The 21,081-nt window shown below is 44.7% G+C and overlaps 1 protein-coding gene across 3 annotated transcripts in view; it reads left to right on the plus strand.

Moving 5' to 3' along the window:
- The window catches only part of CEP43 (centrosomal protein 43), a 30,094-nt gene extending 9,867 nt beyond the window's left edge, over positions 1-20,227 (plus strand). The window contains exons 6-13 of one of the 3 annotated variants that reach the window (XM_081829304.1): positions 441-521; positions 2,906-2,965; positions 9,621-9,847; positions 11,876-11,988; positions 13,919-13,987; positions 16,344-16,383; positions 17,451-17,547; positions 18,624-20,227. In XM_081829304.1, the coding sequence (XP_081685430.1) occupies positions 441-521; positions 2,906-2,965; positions 9,621-9,847; positions 11,876-11,988; positions 13,919-13,987; positions 16,344-16,383; positions 17,451-17,547; positions 18,624-18,698 (762 nt within the window). In that variant the 3' untranslated portion in view covers positions 18,699-20,227. The remainder of the gene's footprint in view (positions 1-440; positions 522-2,905; positions 2,966-9,620; positions 9,848-11,875; positions 11,989-13,918; positions 13,988-16,343; positions 16,384-17,450; positions 17,548-18,623) is intronic. The other 2 variants (XM_081829305.1, XM_081829306.1) reach the window with 2 other exon arrangements.
- Positions 20,228-21,081: the final 854 nt, after the last annotated feature.

Below are 21,081 nucleotides of genomic sequence, written 5' to 3' on the forward strand. Positions count from 1 at the left end.
GAAGGGGAGTGTGGTCCTTGGAAAAGGGGGACGTGCTTTCCGACCCCGCCGCTGTTTGATGTTCTGGAGACAGAGTGGAGGAGGCCGCGAGTCTGGCGAGGGCGAAGGAGTAGATGTGTGCGAATCACGGGACAGGGCTGGTGCGGACCGCCGGGTCCTGAGCGAGGGCTTCGTCTGGGGCACCTTGACCCCGCGACTGAGCGGCCTGTTCAGGGTGACTGGGTCAAATGCGTAGGTAATTAGAATCTAAGTGTGTTTTGTTTTGTTTTTGTTTGAGTAAAATTGGGGAAAATCTAGTGAGAATGTTTACATAATTTAGAAAGAGTTAAAAACATCAGTATTGTGTAGTGGTTTTCAATGGTAAATGCTGTTGAGGCTTAATAGTGTATTTATGTTTTAGTTTAAACTACGTTTTAATCTTAAACTGTGAAATATTTTAGGGTGCACTAGATCTATCTGATGTACATTCTCCACCGAAGTCACCAGAAGGCAAAACAAGTGCTCACAGCAGTGCCAGTAAGGTGAGTAGGCCGCGGGTACGAGGACTTCTGCGCTCAGACTCCACGGGGCTCTGCTTTTCTCACCCTCGTCCTCCTTGTTCCAGGTTTTGTTTTGTAATGAAAATGCTGTGTAGTTTCTTGAAATTGCTTTTCTCCCGTTAATGAAGCATATATTTATAACAATTACTTCAGTTTGTTGGTAGTTTTTTTGAATTTTGTGTCATAGAAAGGAATGCACTGCTGAATCACAGAATTGTGAGATTTGGACTCGTTTGGTACTTTGAAAATTTTCTTCCTCAGTTGACAAGAGGATTTATTTTTCATTTATAAATCCCTAGCTTGAGGATACTAGGTTCCAGACTGTTGTTCCAGAATATTGTGGTGTTGAGTATTGTAGATGGATGACCAGTTTAGAATTGTAAATTATAGTGGTTTTTTTATATTAATGAGCTATTTTGAGGATTTATAAGAAAATACATGTGCCCTGGGTGTGTGTGTGTGTGTGTGTTTATGGGTTGTTAAAGTTAAGGCTGTCTGATTGCCGGAATTTGGCATACTGGAGAAAAATGCTGAGTGGAACACTGGAATTTCAAGTCCAGGATCACAGGAACGGTGATCGTTAGGGGATATGTTGTCTCGGGACTGGTTGCAGCGCCCTGTGTGTTGGTACAACCAACCAGTTGTACCCAAGGACGGGTTTGGGTCAGGTTGTGCCGTGACGGCTGCTGTGACTCCCATTCTGCAGGATGCGGGTGGTGCCCTGGGGCATGATGGTGCTGCACTGACTTGTGGGTACAGCGGTACCTCTTCAACTAGGTGGCTTCTAGAGGGTTTCTCTCTCTTTCAGATGCCTGGGCTCAGACACCAGTGAGTGGTCCCTGTTGTTTTGTCGCTGGGTCTTTATGGTGTTGCTCCTTTTCACTTTTTTCAATTTGGAAATCAAAGGATTTTATGCTTTATTTGCAGCCGAGGGAAGAGACCATCATGCTGTTTGTAGGTCCCTTCTCTCTGAGATCTGGTTAGCCTTCACTGTGGGGAGGGCTTTCCCTCGATGCTCATGGGAGGCTGTCACCATGGTTCCAGAGGGAGCAAGGTTGTGAGTAAATAAAAAGTCCCTTTAAATGAATTGTCAGATATAGGAGCCTTGGTAAAAAAGCTTTGCTTTCTGTGAACATGTCTGGCTGTGAAGGTGTTAAAATTAATGCTTATTCCACAATATCAGTACCTATAGAATTGAGCTGTTTGGAAGTTCTCTTTTTGGCCAGTTATTTTGTAAAGCAAATTAGCAACATGAACCTTCTACATGTGGTGTATCTTCAGGATAACAGATTAAAAGTCTTTGACATACTTTCTCTACACAAATTTTATTTTCAAGATCTTAAGAATTACGATGAGAATCTTTTAAGTCAGGAAATGTTGCCTTAAATACAGAGAAGTGCCGGTAGTTACCAAGGTGGGTTTGGAGAGCAGTAAGCTGTCCTCCAGCTGTCCCCTTGCGCTTACCGCCTCCTGTCGGCTCCCCGTGCGGCGGGGAGGCCCGTGGGGCAGTGGCCGTGTCCGCAGGGCCGTGGCAGACTCGTGTCAAGAGGAGGCCTTCTGCTGGCAGGTGAGCTGCAGTTCCCTGTAGTTCTGAGGATGTGGATTTGGGGTTTCAGCGCTTTCCCCACCTGTTTCTTGCCAGCTCTCTTTTCTCTCTCAGTGGTCTTTGAATCATCTTGGGCTCTCAGGGTACCTTGTCAGGCTGCGTGCCACGGAGAGCACTCGGGGCTCTGGGGCTGTGGGACGTTGTGGCCAAGCCGAGGGTCCTGCCCGGCCTGCAGGAACCCGCTTTGTGTGCTCCCGAGCAAGGCGAGGCCGGGGCCGCTCTTCGGGGAGGCTGCTCCGGAGGCCAGGCCTGGCTTTGCCGTGGAGCGCCGGCCGAGGTGTGGTTCTGCACCAGGCTGCTGTGGGGCGGGGCGGGGGGCGCGGGCCCAGTCACTGCGAGGCATGGTAGTTACACGCAGGGTGAACCACTGCAGGAGAAGAAAATTCAGGAAGGAGGAAAAAAATGTGCGTTTCAGAAAGGAACATATTGACAAGGTTTTCCATTCTTAAGAGCTTTTCTTTTTTTTTTTTTTTAAAGATTTTATTTATTTATTTGACAGAGAGAGAGAGAGAATAAGCAGGGGGAGCGGCAGGCAGAGGGAGAAGCAGACTCTCCGCTGAGCAGGGAGCCCGATGCGGGACTCGATCCCAGGACCCTGAGATCATGACCTGAGCTAAGTCAGACGCTTCACTGACTGAGCCACCCAGGTGCCCCCTTGAGAGCTTTTCTAATAGGAAACTTTTATTAGTTTGGTTATGGATTAGTTTCTTTGTAAAGATTTATACTTTTTGGTAAAATGTCATTTTATTCTCATGCTCAGATACCAAGGTATAAAGGACAAGGTAAGAAGAAGACAAGCGGGCAGAAGTCTGGTGCCAAGGTAACATGCATGAGGGCAGAGGAAAAAAGCAGCCTCTGCCACAGCAGACCGCCAACTCTGTGGGCTCCTAGCGGGCACTGAATCCCTGTTGGCCCAGGGTGCAGTTTTCTGTGCCAATGTCACTGCCTTCCAGCTGTAATCAGAATATGACCGAGTCATGGGGCGTAAAACAAAAAGTAATTTGACTTTTCGATTCTTATCCAGGTGAAAATCATACTGTTGGATTTTAAAAATGTGCTGTCAGTTTTACTTTGAGAATTCCTTGTTTTGTTGGCAATAAAGTTGAAAATATTTTCCTTTTGAATGGATGGTCATATACATATTCTTAACGTTATGATTTTTATCTGAGGTAAATAGCGTATCAAACTACTTTTTGGGTAAGTTTCAATTGATAAATTAAAGGCTAAACTTAGTTTCTTTCAAGACATTTTTGTTTGTGTTGAGCATTTGGCGGTGTATCAGACCATTGCACATCGGTTAGCCTTCCCTGGAAGCCCTGGCTCACAGGAGACCCGCGGGGACACGCAGGGCTGGGCGGGCGAGCTGATTCTGCAGTGATGGGGCCTTGGCTGCTTTTTTTTTCCTCCCGAAATCATGACAAAAATCAACTAAGCCAGTAGATTAGCTGCTTTTAAAATTTAAGTATTACAGGTCTTAGAAGCACTACTCGTCAGTATACTTTTCACATTTGTTTAGAATAAGATACTTAAGATATTTAATTTTTAGTGCTGTAAGAATCTTCGGTTCTTGTTGAACCTTAGGTTATGTATAGATTATTGAAGATCTTCAAAATCAAAGGGTTTTTAAAAATTGTATCTGCTGTCTTAGCTGGCTTTAGTTCTAGTGGTTTCACTGGTAGATTCCCATTATTCTATTTGTTACATTATTTTTATGTGTTACTACACGAGAAGACAATTTAGAGCATTAATTAGCAAGTATGTGTGACCAGTTACCTGGTGGGAGTTGCTGTGTGAAGGGCTGCGGTCAAGACAGAGTCACTGTGGGCCCCACTGCGGCAGGTGACAGTCTAATTGGAGAGGTGAGACCCACCTTAAGAAAGATGACTAAGAAAATAAAACAGCATATTTTTAAAGATACTTTTAATCAATTTCTTGGACTTTTATTTAAGGAAGTTAAAAGCATATTTCATAGTATTAAGTTTTTCTCACTTATCGGTTAAAACATTTTGAAGTCTATACATTGTCTAAACCAAAGCACATTGAAAAACGGATTTTCACTTTTCACTTCCCAGCACGCAGCCGTGGTGCCCCAGCAGACTGCCAGCTCTGCCGCGGGCAGGCCGCGTGGGGCTCCCCTGACCTCGGGGGTGACTGAGGGATCTGGACGGGCCCTGCCCTGCAGTTGTGGGCTCTCCGTCCGGCCCCTTTTATTTCATTTTTTGTATTCTTGACCCAAGATACTTAGTCACTTTGGAACCTTTTTTTCCCCTCCACTTCCTTGATTTTTTTTCTGAATTGCCTTTCTAAGTCTGTATTATACCCAGCATTGCCTGTTTTCCAGCCTGGCAGGTGAGCCCGTGGCTCTTCATTCCTCAGCCTTTCTGCTTTGCCTCAGGCATGCAGTAGGTTTGCAGGTCCTTAATATCCTAACATTCTTAACATCTTAATATTTGAATGCCATGCTGCATGTGGTCATTGAGGTATGTAGCAAGACTCCCGGGGGAGCCATCCACAGGGGAGCTAGGTGGCATTTCCCAGTTGTGCAGAGCTCTAAGTGGTAGTAACCCTGCCTGCTGTGAGCCAGGCTTGCAGTGAAGGGACCATGAGCGGGGCAGCAGGAGAGCCCAGGACATTGAACAAGGACTGTTGATGTGTCTTGTTACTTCTTTTGCGTACAGGAAGGCACAGTATTAATGGCTCATTCAGAGATCCTTGGTGGCTTTCAGAGAAGTTATATTCATATCAGAAATGAACTTTAAAGATTATTCATATATATATATATACATGTGCGCGTGTGTGTGTGTGTATAAATAATTGATTTGTACTTGCTATTATAAACCTGTCAAAATGCAGAGCAAAATACAAGGTTTTTGAAGGAATTTAAGTTGGGTGCAAATAAAAGTTTTTGTTACTGTTGTGAGACAGTAAAGGATGGGTGGGAGAATTGGAATACTCGGTGGAGAAGTATTCGGTGGGAGGGCGTTTCTTTAAACATTCCAAGTCTATATTAACACTTACTTCCAAGGTATCCTCTGTAATAGTCTGTTTCAGTGTAAACCCTTTTGTTCTACCAGACATGGTGCCAGTTGTCTGAGGAAAAAAAATGCATATCAAAAATGACAACAGACTTTTGGTAGGTTCTACTAATTTAGGTTTGTTATTTAAGATGTTATTAGATGTTTTTTGTTTGTAATACTTAGATTAAGATGCTTTTTATCACTACATTAATAATAGGAAAGGTCATTCTTTTTGTAATCAGTTCTCAGGTATTTTAAAACTAGTGTGTGTTGAGGTATTTTTTGCTTCCAGTTCCTTTAAAAGGACTTTTTAAATTTGTTATTCCTTGTTTTCAAAATTCTGGGGTAAGCTGATTAAGGGCAGTGATGAAGACCACAATGTATATATGTTTGGGGGTGGGAGGGCGGGCATATTTGTGGGTCTTTTCAGTCTAGACAGGGCTTTCTAGATAAACCATTCACTGTCATTCCCTTATACATACACACACACTCTCTCTCTCTCTCTCTCTCTCTCTCTCTCCGGGATGGATGAATACACTTGGGTGAACAGTATTCCCAACCCTTCGCCCTTGTGCCTGGCCAGCTCCGCGTTTCCAGCTGCTTCAGATCTGAGACTGGACAGCGGGCATTCCCTGCTGGCCCCCAGGCTGCTGGCTGGACCGGGTGATGGAGCGGAGCATCTGTGCAGAGGGTCATTTTCAAGTCCGGTGTCAGAGCCAGAGATATGAATCTACAGGAATTACAGATAGTCTGTAGAGCATACAGATAGGATTTCTAGAAACACTGAGTTTTTAGAGGAGTTTAAATGTTTGTTTTCTGGTTCTAGAATCCTACAGTGTTTATGTTCTAGGTGAATAAATTTTAAATATATGTGTGTTACAGCTGTGGTAGAATTGTTTAAATCATGGGTCAAGAAAAGGCCTTTGGTGGGGTGGGAGAGGAGAGCTGGGGCCTTGAGGTGTGGGTGGGGAAGGGAATTAATACCCATGCATTTTTTAAATACTTTTGCAAAACTAGGGTATTTCTTTAGCTTTGATGTTTCTCTGTTATGAGCTTGGAAAAACAAAATTATTTTTTTTAGGTTCTTAAGATGCTCTAGTGATAATTCATGTTTTGGCACTGGGAAACTTGTAGTTATTTTCACAGTGAAACTTTTTTCTCTGTGAGGCTCATTTTCTGTTAATCTAGAAATGACTGAAATCCAGATGTGTAAGTGTACTTGTAGACCATTAAGTATATGCTCAAACTTTCTTACAACTTCACAGTAATTCACCATGAAGTTTTAGTCTTGAGATTGGTCCAAGGGAATGTAACAACTGCTGTTCAGTAGGGTTCTCGGTTTTCTGAAAAGACAAACTTTATTATAGGTTTTAGTTATTTAATATAAACACCTATACGTAGGGCTGCCGTGAGAAGGTACACAAACTTGGTGACTTAAAACAACAAGACATTTAGTGTCTCGCGGTTCTGGAGGCTGCAGGTTTGAAATTAGGGTAATGGTGCAGCAGGCTCCCCCTGCGGGCTGGGACGAGAGTCTCTTGCTGGCAGTCCCAGGCGTTCCTTGCCTTGTAGACCCATCCCACCCCATCCCCGCCGTCCTGTTCACATGTGTTCTCCCCAAGTGTCCTCTCTTGTTGGGTACTGGGCACAGTGGATTAGGGGCCTGCCTCCTGCAGCGTGACCCATCATAACTAGTTACATCTGTCGCGACCCTATTTGTAAGTGAGGGCACGCTCTGAAGTACGGGAGTTAGGGCTTCATCTGTTCCGGGAGACATCGTTGAACCCGTAACTGCTAAGGCCTGTGAGGCTATCCAGGGAATGAATGCCAAGGCAAGTCTTTGTTCTATACACATAACATTAGTTACTTGCCTTACTACCATTTAGATGTGGATAAACTGGAGCTAAGTTCAGGAGGAATCTAAATAGTTAAAATTAAGCACTGTTTGAAACAAAGGTGTGTAACAAAAATCCCCGGACAATGCCTTAAAACTTAAGGTTTTTAAAACAGATCCCAGGGTTTATGTCATGACTTGATTTCTTGTTGCCCAAAAGATTTGGATTTCCTGCATGGAAATTGCTCTTAAAGTTCTGTAGTACTTGAGTGTTAATTTATAGATGTTATGATAAATCTTTCTCTTGGTGTGAATTTTTTTCTAACCTAAAAGTGATTTGGAATTCAGTTTAGTGAATTCCTTAGTAACCCAACTGAGTAACGGTCCTATTGGTAAATAGGTAGCCATAGTTAAAATGACACATTTCTGTGTGGTTTAGAAATGGATTTTGAAAACAGTTCCGAAACAGATCAAGTGTTTTTAAATTTTACTCCCTAGATAACTAGAACTATAGTTTTAAAGCAAACTAATTATTATTTTTAAAAATACATACTGTGCTGAACATCAGAGTGTGCTTGTCCATGAAACTTGTCTTCCTCAAACTAGTCTTTGTTCCTATAGCAGGGGTATGGCTGAATGCAGTCAAAAACTAGTCATGGGTAGATGTTAGTTACTAAGTTTAGATAGTTCATCATGTGGACTTAAGTTATATTGGTAATGTGTGAATTCATGGGGAAGGCAGACTTTATTGGAATAAGTGTGGTTTTTTTGTAAAGTTGCTTTACATGTACATTCCATTCCATTTTATTTTCACACCAGTCTGTCCTCAATTTTCTCAGGAGTGTTTTGATGGAGAGAATAGATCTCTCAGGATCTATAATTGTAAATGGGTTTAAGTATCACAAGACTTGGTATTTATTTCCAAATGCATATGTCTTTGAAAATCTATAAATCCAGTTTTCAACATTTATAAATCATAAATTACAGTGGCCATGAATCTAAGGAATATGTAAGAGGGTAGTGCTTCTCTGTATTTGATCATATCAGGAAAATTTCAAGAAAGTTGTAAAATGTTTCTGCCCTTGGAAAATATCCTGTGTTGTCTAAAAGATGATAACTTGGTGTTTATTTTTCCAGACATGTCTTTTACAATAATTAATTTCTGTACAAGGCCCTAGAAATTGTATAGCATATGTCTTGCCTGCTCTCGGCTAATGCTGGCCTCTGCCTGTTGTAAACGTGCGTCTTCATACACGCTCCATTCTGTCTCTACGCATACTGAAAGGGCAGTCCTCCTCAGGGAGTGTTTCTCCAGAAACTTCTCCCCAGCTGCACACGCCTTCTTCCTTAGCTCCCAGCAGTAGCCAGGTTTGGAAGAGCCTGCTCTGGTTGAATTCTTGGGGACACTCAATGCCTGCAAACAGGCAATTCCTTAGGATCGCGTGGTTAGTTGTGGAGGATGGCCGGCCTGCCCCCCGCACCGCTCAGGAGAGTCTTCTCTCGCACACCACAGGCCTTGTACACAGCATGGCCCTCTTCAGTGTGCAAGGCCGAATCTTGGGAAATTGTCCGTTTTAACCCACAGAAGCTCTATTTTCATACGACTCAACTGAATAGCATGACCTAAGTGTTACGAGCTAAGCTCTGGAATCAGACTTCCGTATTGACCTGACCCTTTCACTTTCTGGGGACCTTGGCACATGACTGGAATGTCTGCATGCCGCCTCTTCGGTATCTGCAGAGAAGCCAGAACCTGTTCCTCCCGCACCGTAGGCTGCTTTTGAGAGTGAGAAGGACGTAACCTGTGGGAGGACCGGAAGGCGCTCCAGAAATGTCAGCTCCCTCTGTAGTGACGAGCATGGTTGTTTGTGTTTGCTGTTACTTTTGTTATTGACATAGACAGTCTGACCAAGCATGGAGTAAAAAGGCCTTGTGCAACGAGAAATGCACTGGGCTGTTTTGTGCCAACATCACCAGATCAGCGGGATGGGTGTAAAAATGCTTGAGTATTTTGTATGATTCAAGATGCCCGGAGACCTCCATGGCACAGGTCCCTGGGCACGAGAGGAAGTTATCTGAGAGTCTGAATCCAGACCAGCACTTTCAGTAGCCAGTCTACCTTCGGACGGCAGTGGGAAAGGCGACATCTTTCACCCTGACACCTGTCGCATTCGCCCTGGGTGGAAAACTGCTGTTTTTACTGATGGACGCTTTAGTACTTGGTTCATGTATGTGAACTACTCTTCCTCCGTTACTAGTAATGCCTTCTCTTTTCTGCAAGTTGGAAATTTACTCATTTTTAAGATAATTTTCGAAGGAGTGATGTGCACTTAAGAGGAAATGCAGAAGTTGTTTATAAATGGAATAGGTAAAGATATTTCCATTTAGGGCGGGAGACAAAGAATGGCCTGAACACATCATTATGCACATTTTCTCCTTCAGAAGTCAGCCATGCTATGAACTGGGGGTGAACTGTTAGGTCCTGGAGTTACTCTCCCCCTCATGCACTTGCGCACGTAGACACAGATTTGTATATGTTTATGTGACATTTTGCTATTTAAAATAGCTTATTAATGTTTTATTTCACCAAGGAGACCTCTTCTCTTTCCCATTTCTTTTTCTAGAAGGTCAGTAATGATGCTAGTCAGAGTGATACGAGTGTCTCCTCATCAGAACCAAAGAGCAAAGGTGGTCTCCGCTTGCTGGCCCACGAAACGAAAACTGGATCTTTCTTAAGTAACAAAAGTCTAGATGTCAAAGACAAAGCGGGTCTTTGTCCAGATGAAGATGATATGGAAGGGGATTCTTTCTTTGATGATCCCATTCCTAAACCAGAAAAAACTTACGGTTGGTGAGTAAACTCTTTTTGGATTATCAAACTAGGGGCTTAAAAATACAGTTTCTAAATATTTTATATTTAAAAAATGAGCTGCTAAAACTTCTGTAATTATTGAATATGTAAGTCTGATTTTCTGTCCGTAAAGCCTTTTATGTTGTAAAATAATTCCCGCTGGTAAAAAGCGTAGATATTCGTAATTTCTGTAGGTAAGTGTAGACTGAGTGCCCGTCATGTGCCAGGTGCTGTTCCAGGCGCAAGCTGTGTGGCCAGAACACAGCAGAGCCCCTGCCTTCAGAAGCTTACAGGCCTGTGGGCAGAGGCAGCGGGAAGTGAGAATCCCCACACGCTGTGCTGGGTGGATGCAGCCAGAGTGACAGGTCGGAGCAGGGGCGGGGGCGGGTGAGCCGTGTGGAGGTGCGTGCTGTTCCGGGATAGCGTTAGGTCAGGGAGGGCGTGCCTTCGAGGGGCTGGTTGAGCAAAGAGCCCAAGCTTGTGAGAGAGTCAGCCCGGCGGATATACCGGAGCTCCAAGCAGCGCAGGCAGAGGTGAGCGACAGGTCAGAGAACGGCTGGGGGGCGTTGTGGAGACGACTCCGGTCGGGGCGGTGCTGACTCTAGCAGGAGTGGGGCTTTACCCCGAGGGACACTGGGGGCCCCAGGGTCTGAGCAGCAGAGTGACTGGCTCACTGGGCTGCTGGGTCTCCAGCTGGGAGCTGTTAGGATTCTTCTCCAGGTGAAAGATGATGGCAAAAGTGGTGAGAAATAGATGGTTTGGGGATGTCTTTTGAGGTTAGATCCAAAAGGATTTGTTGTTAAGTGTTAAAGAATAAAGTGACATCAAGGGAAGTTCAGGGTTTTCAGCTGAGCAACCAGAAGGTGGAAAACACCACTGACAGGTGAAGCATGGAGAGCAGGGTTGGGCTGCACAGGTGGGCCAAGTGACAGTCTAGAACTCACTTCTGATGGGTCAGGTGTGGGAAGGTTGCTAACGCACGGTGAAGCCGGCTGCAGGGAAGGGGTCTGGGCATGAGGGGAGAGGTTTCCGTGTTAGCCCTGCTGCCAGTGGAGCCTAGGGGTGGTCACCTGGGAAGTGAGTGGCACCTGGAGATGAGCGAGGGGAGGAGGAGGAGGAAGAGGGAAGGGGACCGAGAGGACCCAGGAGAGGTGTTCTGGAAGGAGGAGGCCAGAGTGAGTCCTTGAGCTAAGTTCTGAAAGTCGGCCACGGCGCACAGCAGCTTGGAGGCAGGGATGATGGGATTGTGGGTTGGGGGTGGGTAGGGGACAGGGTATCAAAGGATTAGAATGGGTTTAGGAAAGGATTGGGGGGATTGTAGGTGGGGAGTGCTTTCCTGGTGAGTTGTGTTGTTCAGGGGTGTGGGGGAAAAATAGCGGGAAATCACAGTGCGCATGTCTGCTGAGAACAGTCCTGTGTTAAGAGAGGAGACGAGTGATGTGCAGGGGTTGCTGTGCTTGGGGGCGCAGAGCACCCCCTTGCGAGGCTGCTGGAAGGAGGGAGGTGTGGGCGCACTGTGGGCAGGTGGGGGGGGTGTGCGGGCAGCAGCCTGTGAAGGTTCCCACCTGAGTGGGGGGTGCAGGGCAGGGTTGGAGAGGAGGCCTCTGAGAGGTAGGAAGTGGCGGGAGGGGGTGCGCAGGAGGGCAGAGCGCAGGGCTGTTGGGGAGATCAGCTGGTGGGGCTGTGGTGCCTCTTCCCCACGACATGGCTGCGCGGGTCACCTGTGCTGTCCCCTGCCTGCATTGCTGGGCGCTGGAAGGGGCCTCTGATAAAAGTCACGGACACTGAAGATGGCAAACAGCGATACCATTTGGGAGCTGAGCGGATTTCTCACTGATAACTTGCCCCGTGGATTTGTGATGACACTCAGCCTGCCTCGCCTTGTAGGTATGCTTGATGGTTTTGAGTCTACGAAGCGTATAACCTGTCTTTCCCAGCACTGTGTGTATGTATGGTGTATTCACGTTGCTTATGTCTTAGTGGCCAAACGTAAGTGTGACCTTTAACTGTACGCTTGTTTCTTGTTAGGAGAAGTGAACCTAGTAAGCAAGCAGGAAGCCTTGCATCACTCTCTGACGCGCCCCCCTTGAAAAGTGGACTCAGCTCCCTTACCGGAGCCCCCTCATTGAAAGACTCTGAAAGTGAGTGCCTGGAAGCCCCCGGGTCTCCTTACTGAAGACACGGACTTGGAGGACTCAGGATGCGTTTTCTCTTAAATGCTATGTGGTCATTGTTTATTGTTCAGGAAAAGCCCATAATTTTACCAGTGATAGTTCCTGTTCTTTGCTCTTTAATAAGGTTGTGTTCACTTCATCGTTTTGTCTTGTTTTTCCTGTGCCATCAAAATACTTTTTTTTAGGAAATTGAGTTTTTACCTGCCTTATATAGTAAACATTTTTAAGTCCTTTCTCTGTTGTTGGACATTTAGATTGATTTCAGTAGGATTTAAATTCAGTTCTTAAGAACTTGTTTTTTAGATTCTGTGATACCACAGTAATTATCATACAAATGTTAAAATATTCATCTTTTAGCTATTGGATCTGTTTTATCTTTTTTATTCTACTTTGGATATTGGCATCACTTTCTTCTTGTGTGTATGTTTTGATTTTTTTTTTTTTTTGACTCAGGATAGTAGGTTTATTTTACTTTTTTTTATTATGTTATGTTAATCACCATACTTTACATCATTAGTTTTTGATGTAGTGTTCCTTGATTCATTGTTTTCGTATAACAGCCAGTGCTCCATGCAGTACGTGCCCTCCTTAATACCCATCACAAGGCTAACCCATCCCCCCATCCCCCTCCCCTCTAAAACCCTGTTTGTTTCTCAGAGTCCATAGTCTCTCATGGTTCGTCTCCCCCTCCGATTTCCCCCCCTCATTCTTCCCTTCCTGCTATCTTCTTTTTTTTTTTTTTAACATATAATGTAGTATTTGTTTCAGAAGTACAGGTATGTTTGATTTTTTAAAATATTTTTCATCATGATAAGTGTATGTTTTAATCCCCATCACCTGTTTCTTAAATTCCACATTCCAGTGAAGTCATATAGTATTTGTCTGTCTTTGACTGACTTCACTCAGCATTATACTCTGTAGCTCTATTTATGTTGTGCAAATGGCGAGATTTCATTCTTTGGGGTATGAATCTGATGTGTTTACGTGTAGCAGAGAGGTGGGGTGTCAGGCAGACATGGAATGGCCATACGACTACAGTTTACTTCCTACCCTCTCCCCACACACAGATGGCACCAAGACCAAGGATTCGAAAGCACAGCCTTAAACACGGACATATGTGCGTGAACTTCACTTACTGTATCATAGTAAATGTAGATTTCATCGACAGCGTGTTCACAGCATAAATGTGCCTCTTTTGAGAACATTTCCTAAAAAGCAGATCTTTATTAGGAAATTGTGGTATGAATTTGTGTAATTTTGCAGTATTTATTAACCTTTCTACGTCATGTGTTGGGGCAGTAGGATTTGCCGGGCCAGGCGAAGGAGATGATGTGTGGCTGCTTTTAGCTGTCTGGCAAACTTGCCACATGTTTGCTAATGCGCCCCATCAGTTTCCCTCTTGTCCTTTCTCCTGGTCTTTGTCACCTGCAGTAGGAGTCTAGCATGTCATGATCACATCACTCTTAACACTGATCAGGGAAGAATGATGTGGACAGGACATTGAGCACTTGGGACTGAAGAAATAAAACCAGTGAGGTCAGTTGGGTAAATGGAATAGCAATTGAATTAAAGCAACATTGAGAAGTTCAGAGGAAAGTAAAATTGATGAGAGTGATTAACTCATACCCGGTGAGGCTTGTTATGATGGTGATGCCGGATAGTTGGGCCAGAAAGTATTTTGGTGGTCAGGTTCCAGTAAAGACTACATGTTTACGTGTGGTTACGTGTGGTGACCAAGGGCGTGCAGTGCATGACGTCAGCATCATCAGAGCTTGTAATTCTTTCTTGGTGTTTGGTTTGGACGTTTTAGTCATAAACCCTATGCTGAAGAAAAGTGGTACAGTTTAGAGATTGTTGTATTCTCAAAGTCAATTTATGTGAATATTTTTCTTCACAGGTAAAAGAGGAAACACAGTTTTGAAAGATCTGAAATTGGTCAATGATAAAATTGGATCACTTGGATTAGGTAACTAGATTTCTAATTTTAGCATTGATGGCCCGAAGGTGATTATTTTTTAGAATAAAATCTAAATTGAAGTGGCTTAGCCTACAGTGAGCACTTTGTAATTAGATGTTTGGATGGTCTTCGTGAATCCAGGGTTACTCCATATGCCAGGGGTGGATAAAACAGCCAACCACAACAGACTTTCCTTGTGGAGCTCGGATTCTAGTAGGGAAGATCTGCATCAGACAGGTCCCTACAGATACTTGGAGTTGAGAGTCCATATGCAGTGGTGTGAAAATGGATAGTAGGGTGACTTACCCTAGCCTAGGCATTCCGGAAAGGCCTCACCTAGGAAGTGACTTCTCTGCCAGGACCTGATGGGTCAGGGCCAAGGGGAGAGGTTTCAGCCCACACTGACGACAGTTTGTGCAAAGGCAGTCACTTTTTTTTTTTAAGATTTATTTGAGAGAGTGTGTGAGTGGTGGGAGGGATAGAAGAGGAGGGAAAGAATCTCAAGCAGACTCTCCACTGAGTGCGGAGCCAGATATGGGGCTCCATCCCATGACCCTGAGATCATGACCTGAGCCGAAACCGAGTCAGTCGCTCGGCTGACACCACCACCCAGGCGTGCCCCCTCCCCCCAGCGCACTTCTTCCTGCAGGAATTGGATGTTACAGAAAATGGAAATTACACATCACTTCCCTGTTCTCTTCCACTCCTGCCCTTCCCCCTTTGCACTTTGGTTAAAGTCCTGAGCATGACGTTCTAGGCCTTCGGTGGCCCCTGCCAGCCTTTCTACTCTTCCCTCCTCTTGTCTCCCCCTCCACCCCCCAGACTCATTATTTTGAGGGTGTATTGGTGTCCTCACTGTTTTCCAAACCACTGCACCCTTCCTGTCTCCGGACCTTTGCATGTGTTTCTTGTGGGAACCCACGTTCCCCAATAATTTGTATGTCTGGTACCTTCTTTAGGTTTTCCCTCAGAGAGTTCTCTCCAGGCTCTCTAACACATCTGGTTTGTCTGGCTGTCGGCTGCCTCTTTCCACTGGCGCTCCTTGAGGCTAGAAACACTGCTTACTCTGGTACTTCAGGGGTCCTGGGAGTCGCACACATATTTGACAAATGGATAAAGTAATCATGGGCTTTATCGGAAGAGGATCAACTTGTCTGACTAGTCTAGAACTTGAATGCCCTCAGGGATGTGTCTGTGTAGACATAGTCTGGTCTGACACTTGGAGGGACTCACGAGCATCCAGGGTTCTCCAAGCCCTGCCGGCCGCTGAGCCGGTCCTCCTCTTCACGGTCTGCACTCTTCCTCTGGCAACCACACACATAGCCGTGTGTCCTCCCCGTGCTGGCTGTCCCTGGAAGATGACTCTCGGGGGCCTTCCCCTGTTCCTCAGGTGATGTGGAGGGGGAGGGTGATTTGGAAGTCTTCAGGTGCTCGGGCTGCACGGTCAGACGCTGGTGACGCTGCTCCATTCGTCTGCAGCCCTTGCTCGTCCCGTGGCCTTCTGTGGAGAGCAGACCGTGTCCCAGGCTTGGGTCCAGCACTTCGCACGTATGGATCCTGACGCGAGCCCTGTGTTTGTTTGGTGAGGATTTGGCCATCTTCACAGCTGAGGAAACGGCCAAGGAAGGTTACCTAGTTCTCCCATGGGCTGACAGCTCTTCACAGGGAGAGCTGGGATTTGAACCCTGTTGCGTCTCACTGAGTGAGATGCTCCTGTTTGCTTTGCTCTGTAGCCTCTTCACACTTCGCGATACTTTGAAATTTTATATACTATGTTGAGTTGAAAGTATCAGTAACAGGGACGGGACACCTGGGTGGCTCAGTTGGTTAAGCATCTGCCTTCGGCTCAGGTCATGATCCCAGGTCCTGGGATCGAGTTCTGCATCCGGCTCCCTGCTCAGCAGGGAGCCTGCTTCTCCCTCTCCCAGCTGCTCATGCTCTATCTTGCTATTTCTCACTCACTCTCTCGCTCTCTGACAAATAAAAAACCTTTAAAAAAAAATCTCAAAAAAAAGTGTCAGTAACAGTTATGATGATTGCTCTTATGAATATAATATCATTTAATATCAAATGACTTTATAAATGGTAAACATACAATGCAATTAAGCTTTTAGAGACTTGGAATAAAAGACTGGGTATTAACTACATTTTATGACATTTTATTGTTTCCTAGGCAGTTTATTTGGTCATTTGCTTTCATATCACATATGTTAAAAATACTATTTCTTATCCTGGCGACTTCTTTTTTACTGCTGCAGTATAATTCATTAATGTAGTTTTTCCTGAAGGAAATGTGTGTGTGATCGCAGATAAATTGTGGAGCATGTTGGTATAAACATAACATATCTTTTCTTAAACTTAACAGGGACTGGAGAAGAAGATGACTACGTTGATGATTTTAATAGGTGAGAAACATCGTTGGGCAACAAATACAGTGTAAACAGTTTCTGACACAGGAAGTAGGACAGAATTCCATTTGTGCTCATTTTAGTGTATTAGACTCTCTGTTCGTACTGATTGCAGATGGAGAGAAGACAGTTAATCCAGGATTATACACTGGACTTTGAAGCCTGTTTCGGTTTCGCATTAGAATGTGAACAAATGCGTTACGTCCAGAAAACTTGATAAGAATGGGTCAAGCAGAGGCCCCAAGGAAGGGACGCAGAGTCGCTCAGAGGTGTCAGGTCGTCGGGATCCATGTGCTCTCCCCAAATGCAGCGGTGGGGAAGGGGGGGAGGCACACACAACTTTAAAAATGGCCCTCTCCAGTTATTGTTCTGATTCAGATGACATCGCTTAATACTTTGTTTCAGACCACTTTTTTACATACATAAGGACAGTATAATCCTATGAGTTGCCTAATAGTTTGGAAATAATATTTGTTATGGATACGATTAGAAATTTTAAATTAGAGTCTGAGAATTTTATACAATTGACAGGTTTTTTTTCTTCCCCCAATTGGGAATTTATGTTTATTTTTTAACAGAATAATTTACTGGGCACCTGGGTGGCTCAGTTGGTTAAGCGACTGCCTTCAGCTCAGGTCATGATCCTGGAGTCCTGGGATCGAGTCCTGCGTCAGGCTCCCTGCTCAGCAGGGAGTCTGCCTTGCCCTCTGACCCTCCCCCCTCTCATGCTTTCTCTCTCTGTCTCATTCTTTCTCTCTCAAATAAGATCTTAAAAAAACCACTAATTTATTAAACAGTTTTTTTTTGAGGAGTGGCATGATGTAGTAGATGAAATAGTAAAAATCTGGGTTTGCATCTTCCTTGATCTTGTGGCCACGGTCACCTTTATGGATCTTCGTTTTCTAGTCTCTTGAAGTGACTCGCCTGTTTGTGGCTCACTAAGTTACTTTAAGCATCAAGTGAGATAATATGTATGAAATTCATGAGATTTAATATCATTTTATTATATTTTATTTAAATGTTTATATTCAGCGTTCTTTTTTCTTTTCTTTCTCTCAAACTAGTACCAGCCATCGCTCAGAGAAAAGTGAGCTGAGTATTGGTGAAGAGATCGAAGAAGATCTTTCTGTGGAAATCGACGACCTCAATACCAGTGATAAAGTACGGTGCGGGCGCTGCCCGGGGAGTGCTGCGTGTGCCCGAGTCTCTTGCAGTGGTGGACTGCAGAGCTTTAACAAAGTCCTGGCCCCGGCTCTGGAGTCCGAACTGGCCACCCGGTGGTGTAGTCAGCAGAAGCAAGTCGTCCTGTTTGGAGAAGTCAGGATAGAAACTGGCGCAGGTGTAAGAGAGGTGGTGAAGCTGCGTCTCAGCGGGCAGGTCAGCTCAGCCCGTGGGGACGGTACAGCAGAAGTGGACGCAGGCTGTACAGTGAGGAGTCCGGCACGGAGGTCCACATACGACCTTTTTATTAGGCAGACAGCGGCGTATACTTTGATGTGTGTCAGGAGAGGCCAGGGAGCCTCTCGGGATCTCCTGTCGTGCCCACAGAAAGCTGCAGCCCGGTCAGGCGAGGGCCTCTCGGGTCATAGGTCCTTACAGCCTGGAGGTGAACGTTGCTTTCCAGAATGAGAAGGGAGTGCTCGTGACCATCAAGGGATTAGCAGACAGGAAGGCCTTTGAGAGGGGTTATAATGAAATGTTATATTATTTCATTATGGTGTTATAATGAAATGAAATGTTAATAATGAAAACACGTCTGAGCCAGCAACGTCTGGGCACGTGTTCTTTCATGGACTGTGGTTCTTAGGCAGGCTTTAACCTTCAGTCCTTGGCTGGTTTGTTCGTGCAGTGGAAGTGGGAATGCCTGCCTCCCAGGATTGTTGGCGAGGTTGAGTGAGAACTCCCGACACGTGGTCGGCCTCCACGGTCTGCCTCTTACCTGGCACCTCATGCCGGCCTCGGAGGCCACTGTGTGCTGTGTTAAAGTTACCAGAGAGGCTCCAGACGGGTTATTTTAGCAGGTTTTTGTGTTGTTGTTAATGTAGAGTTTTGCTATTAGCTCAGTCTTTTGGTAATTCTCACAGATTTCAAAATAGGAAGAGGGTGAGGTAGAGGACTTCAGAATATGAAGCAGTTTGTAGAGTATAAGATATTTAAATTATAGCAATGTATTTTAAGAATTGTTTATGACTCTGCATTCTGATACTGGTTCTTTTTTTTTCTTTTGAATAACCAAGCTTGATGACCTGACACAGGACCTGACTGTGTCCCAGCTCAGTGACGTTGCGGATTATCTGGAAGATGTTGCATAGACGTGAAAGAAGGAAGTATTCTAATCAACAAAGGACAAAGGACTCTGATCAGTTCCATTTTTTTTTTCCCCAGACAATCACTATTTGCTGGAATGTCTGCTCCCTCTTGGTGCCTTGTGTTTCAAAAAGACTGCAGATATTTTTAAAAATTTAAGTTTTCATTATACTAAACAAAAGCTTCCTACTTGAGCCCATGTGTGGAAGATACAATATTCTTAATTTGGTTTGGCTGGAAGTTGATTATCTACAACTCAAATTCATTACAAGGAGTGAACCCATGAAAATATGAGTATTAAGAGCTTACTGAAAGGTGTCAATAAAGCTGTAGGTTCACACAACTGTGTGTGTGTGTGTGGCTTTAGCCATCCAGAATCAAAGCATATTTGATACTAGGCGGTTGTGCAGAGAGTTGGCAAAGTGGCCTGAAGCTTATTACCGAAAGTTAGATTTGATATGTCAGCTTTATTTTGTATTTCCTTCCATGTGGAAGGGTTGTTAGACCAGTAAGCTTTTATTAAATACTCCTGTGTGTGCTAGTTTTGCTTGTTTCGAAGAAATCTAGAGGTGGTTTTGACTTCTAATCCATGAATTGTCGTTGACAGCAGTCGTGGTCACCTCCCCTGTCCATAGAAGAAGCTGTTGGTCACAGGCTGTCTTCTTTATTGTTGTAATTTATTGTGTGTAAAGATGCCTGGAAACATACTTGATACCAGAATGCATCTGAAACCACCAAGCAGTGCTTTTATTTCCGATCTGTAAGTTGATCGTATTAAAATCCAAATTGGACTGTCCAGTAGTAACAGCCTCAGACCGTATCCGGAGTGCTGGGCTTTGTGCACTGTCCGTATTTCCTTGCAGCCCCGTCCGGATGGAGGCGGCGCTGGCCCGCGGGCAGCCTCGCTCCCTCTGCCCGAGCCGTGCTGCTGTCCCGGGGGGTTGCTGACCCGCACTGCTGGGGGTGCTGCATGCGTTCCCAGGACTGTAAGTGAAGCTGTGAGCGTGTGCTACATTTTGTACTTTTTTATTTGAATTAAATTATGTTTTTTTATTAAAAGTCATCTTTATTAATAAAGAGTAAGCTAGACCTACTTGATTGATTTCAGTAAGTGAGCAGACTTTGTCGTTCCTGTAGTGCCGGTTTTTCCTATCTGCCTCAGTGTTACAGAAGTCTTTGCCGGGCCCTCGTATGTGAAGGGCAGCGATAACGAAAGGGTTGCGATTATATAACAAGACAGTGTGATTGTGTAACATCTAAGTGAAACTGAGCCACGAACACCAAGAGGAAGTCGGACAGAAAGTGGGCCAGTGCGTCCTGGGAGCCGCTCTGTGGGCCTGCCCTCGCTCTGCGGGCTCTGACCTCAGTCCTGGTGGCGTGCCGTGTCCTGTGTGAGTACGCAGTGCCGGGTGGAGATGTAATCTGTTGCTAAAAGTCCCCCAATATGCTTGTTGTAAAATGCATTTCCCTAGATGTCTTCTCTGTAAACCGTCGCTTTCTATAAAGCTTTGTGTTCTGCTCTGGGCCTCTCGAATCTGAGTCAACTGTGTGACTTATTTTTTGTATTATCTGAAAGGAGAGCAGGAGGTGGCTTTTTAAATTTATGGAAAACTTTGAACAGCAGCATCTGAAATTTGTCATTCTTCTGTTACCCAGGGAATCTGACCTTTTGAGGACATCTGGGAGGACGGGCAGAAAGGGCCAAACATGGAGCCTCCTCCATCATCGGCCATATACCTAGTGATGAGAAGTTCCATTTCCACATGTGTATCTCAGTTAGTTAGGTTTTGAGCATGTAACTAGTATTTTCTTTGTGTTTCGAAATACATTTTGACAGACTCATCCATGAAACACATTTTCATGGTAAAACCTGAATTTTACAGTGGAATTTTTCAAGTGTGAGGTGTCATTTTATTGATAACTCAAAGTGAATAAAAAGCTTTTATTTGCTCCTGTTTGTGTCCCTGCCCCTGTTTTTTTTTTTTTTTTTTATTATAGTATTATGTTAGTCACCATACAATACATCATTAGTTTTTGATGTAGTGATCCACGATCCATTGTTTTCGTATAACACCCAGTGCTCCATGCAGTACGTGCCCTCCTTAATACCCATCACCGGGCTGACCAATCCCCCCTCCCCCCTCCCCTCTAAAACTCTGTTTCTCAGGTCCATAGTCTCTCATGGTTCATCTCTCCCTCCAATTCCCCCCCCTCTCATTTTTCCCTTCCTTCTCCTAATGTCCTCCATGTTATTCCTTATGTTCCACAAATAAGTGAAACCATGTGATAATTGACTTTCTCTGTTTGACTTATTTCACTTAGCATAATCTCCTCCAGTCCCATCCATGTTGATGTAAAAGTTGGGTATTCATCTCTTTTGATGGCTGA

Source organism: Leptonychotes weddellii, chromosome 8 (genome assembly GCF_054177405.1).
Source record: "Leptonychotes weddellii isolate Sample4059 chromosome 8, ASM5417740v2, whole genome shotgun sequence".
In the NCBI taxonomy this organism is placed as follows: domain Eukaryota; kingdom Metazoa; phylum Chordata; class Mammalia; order Carnivora; family Phocidae; genus Leptonychotes; species Leptonychotes weddellii.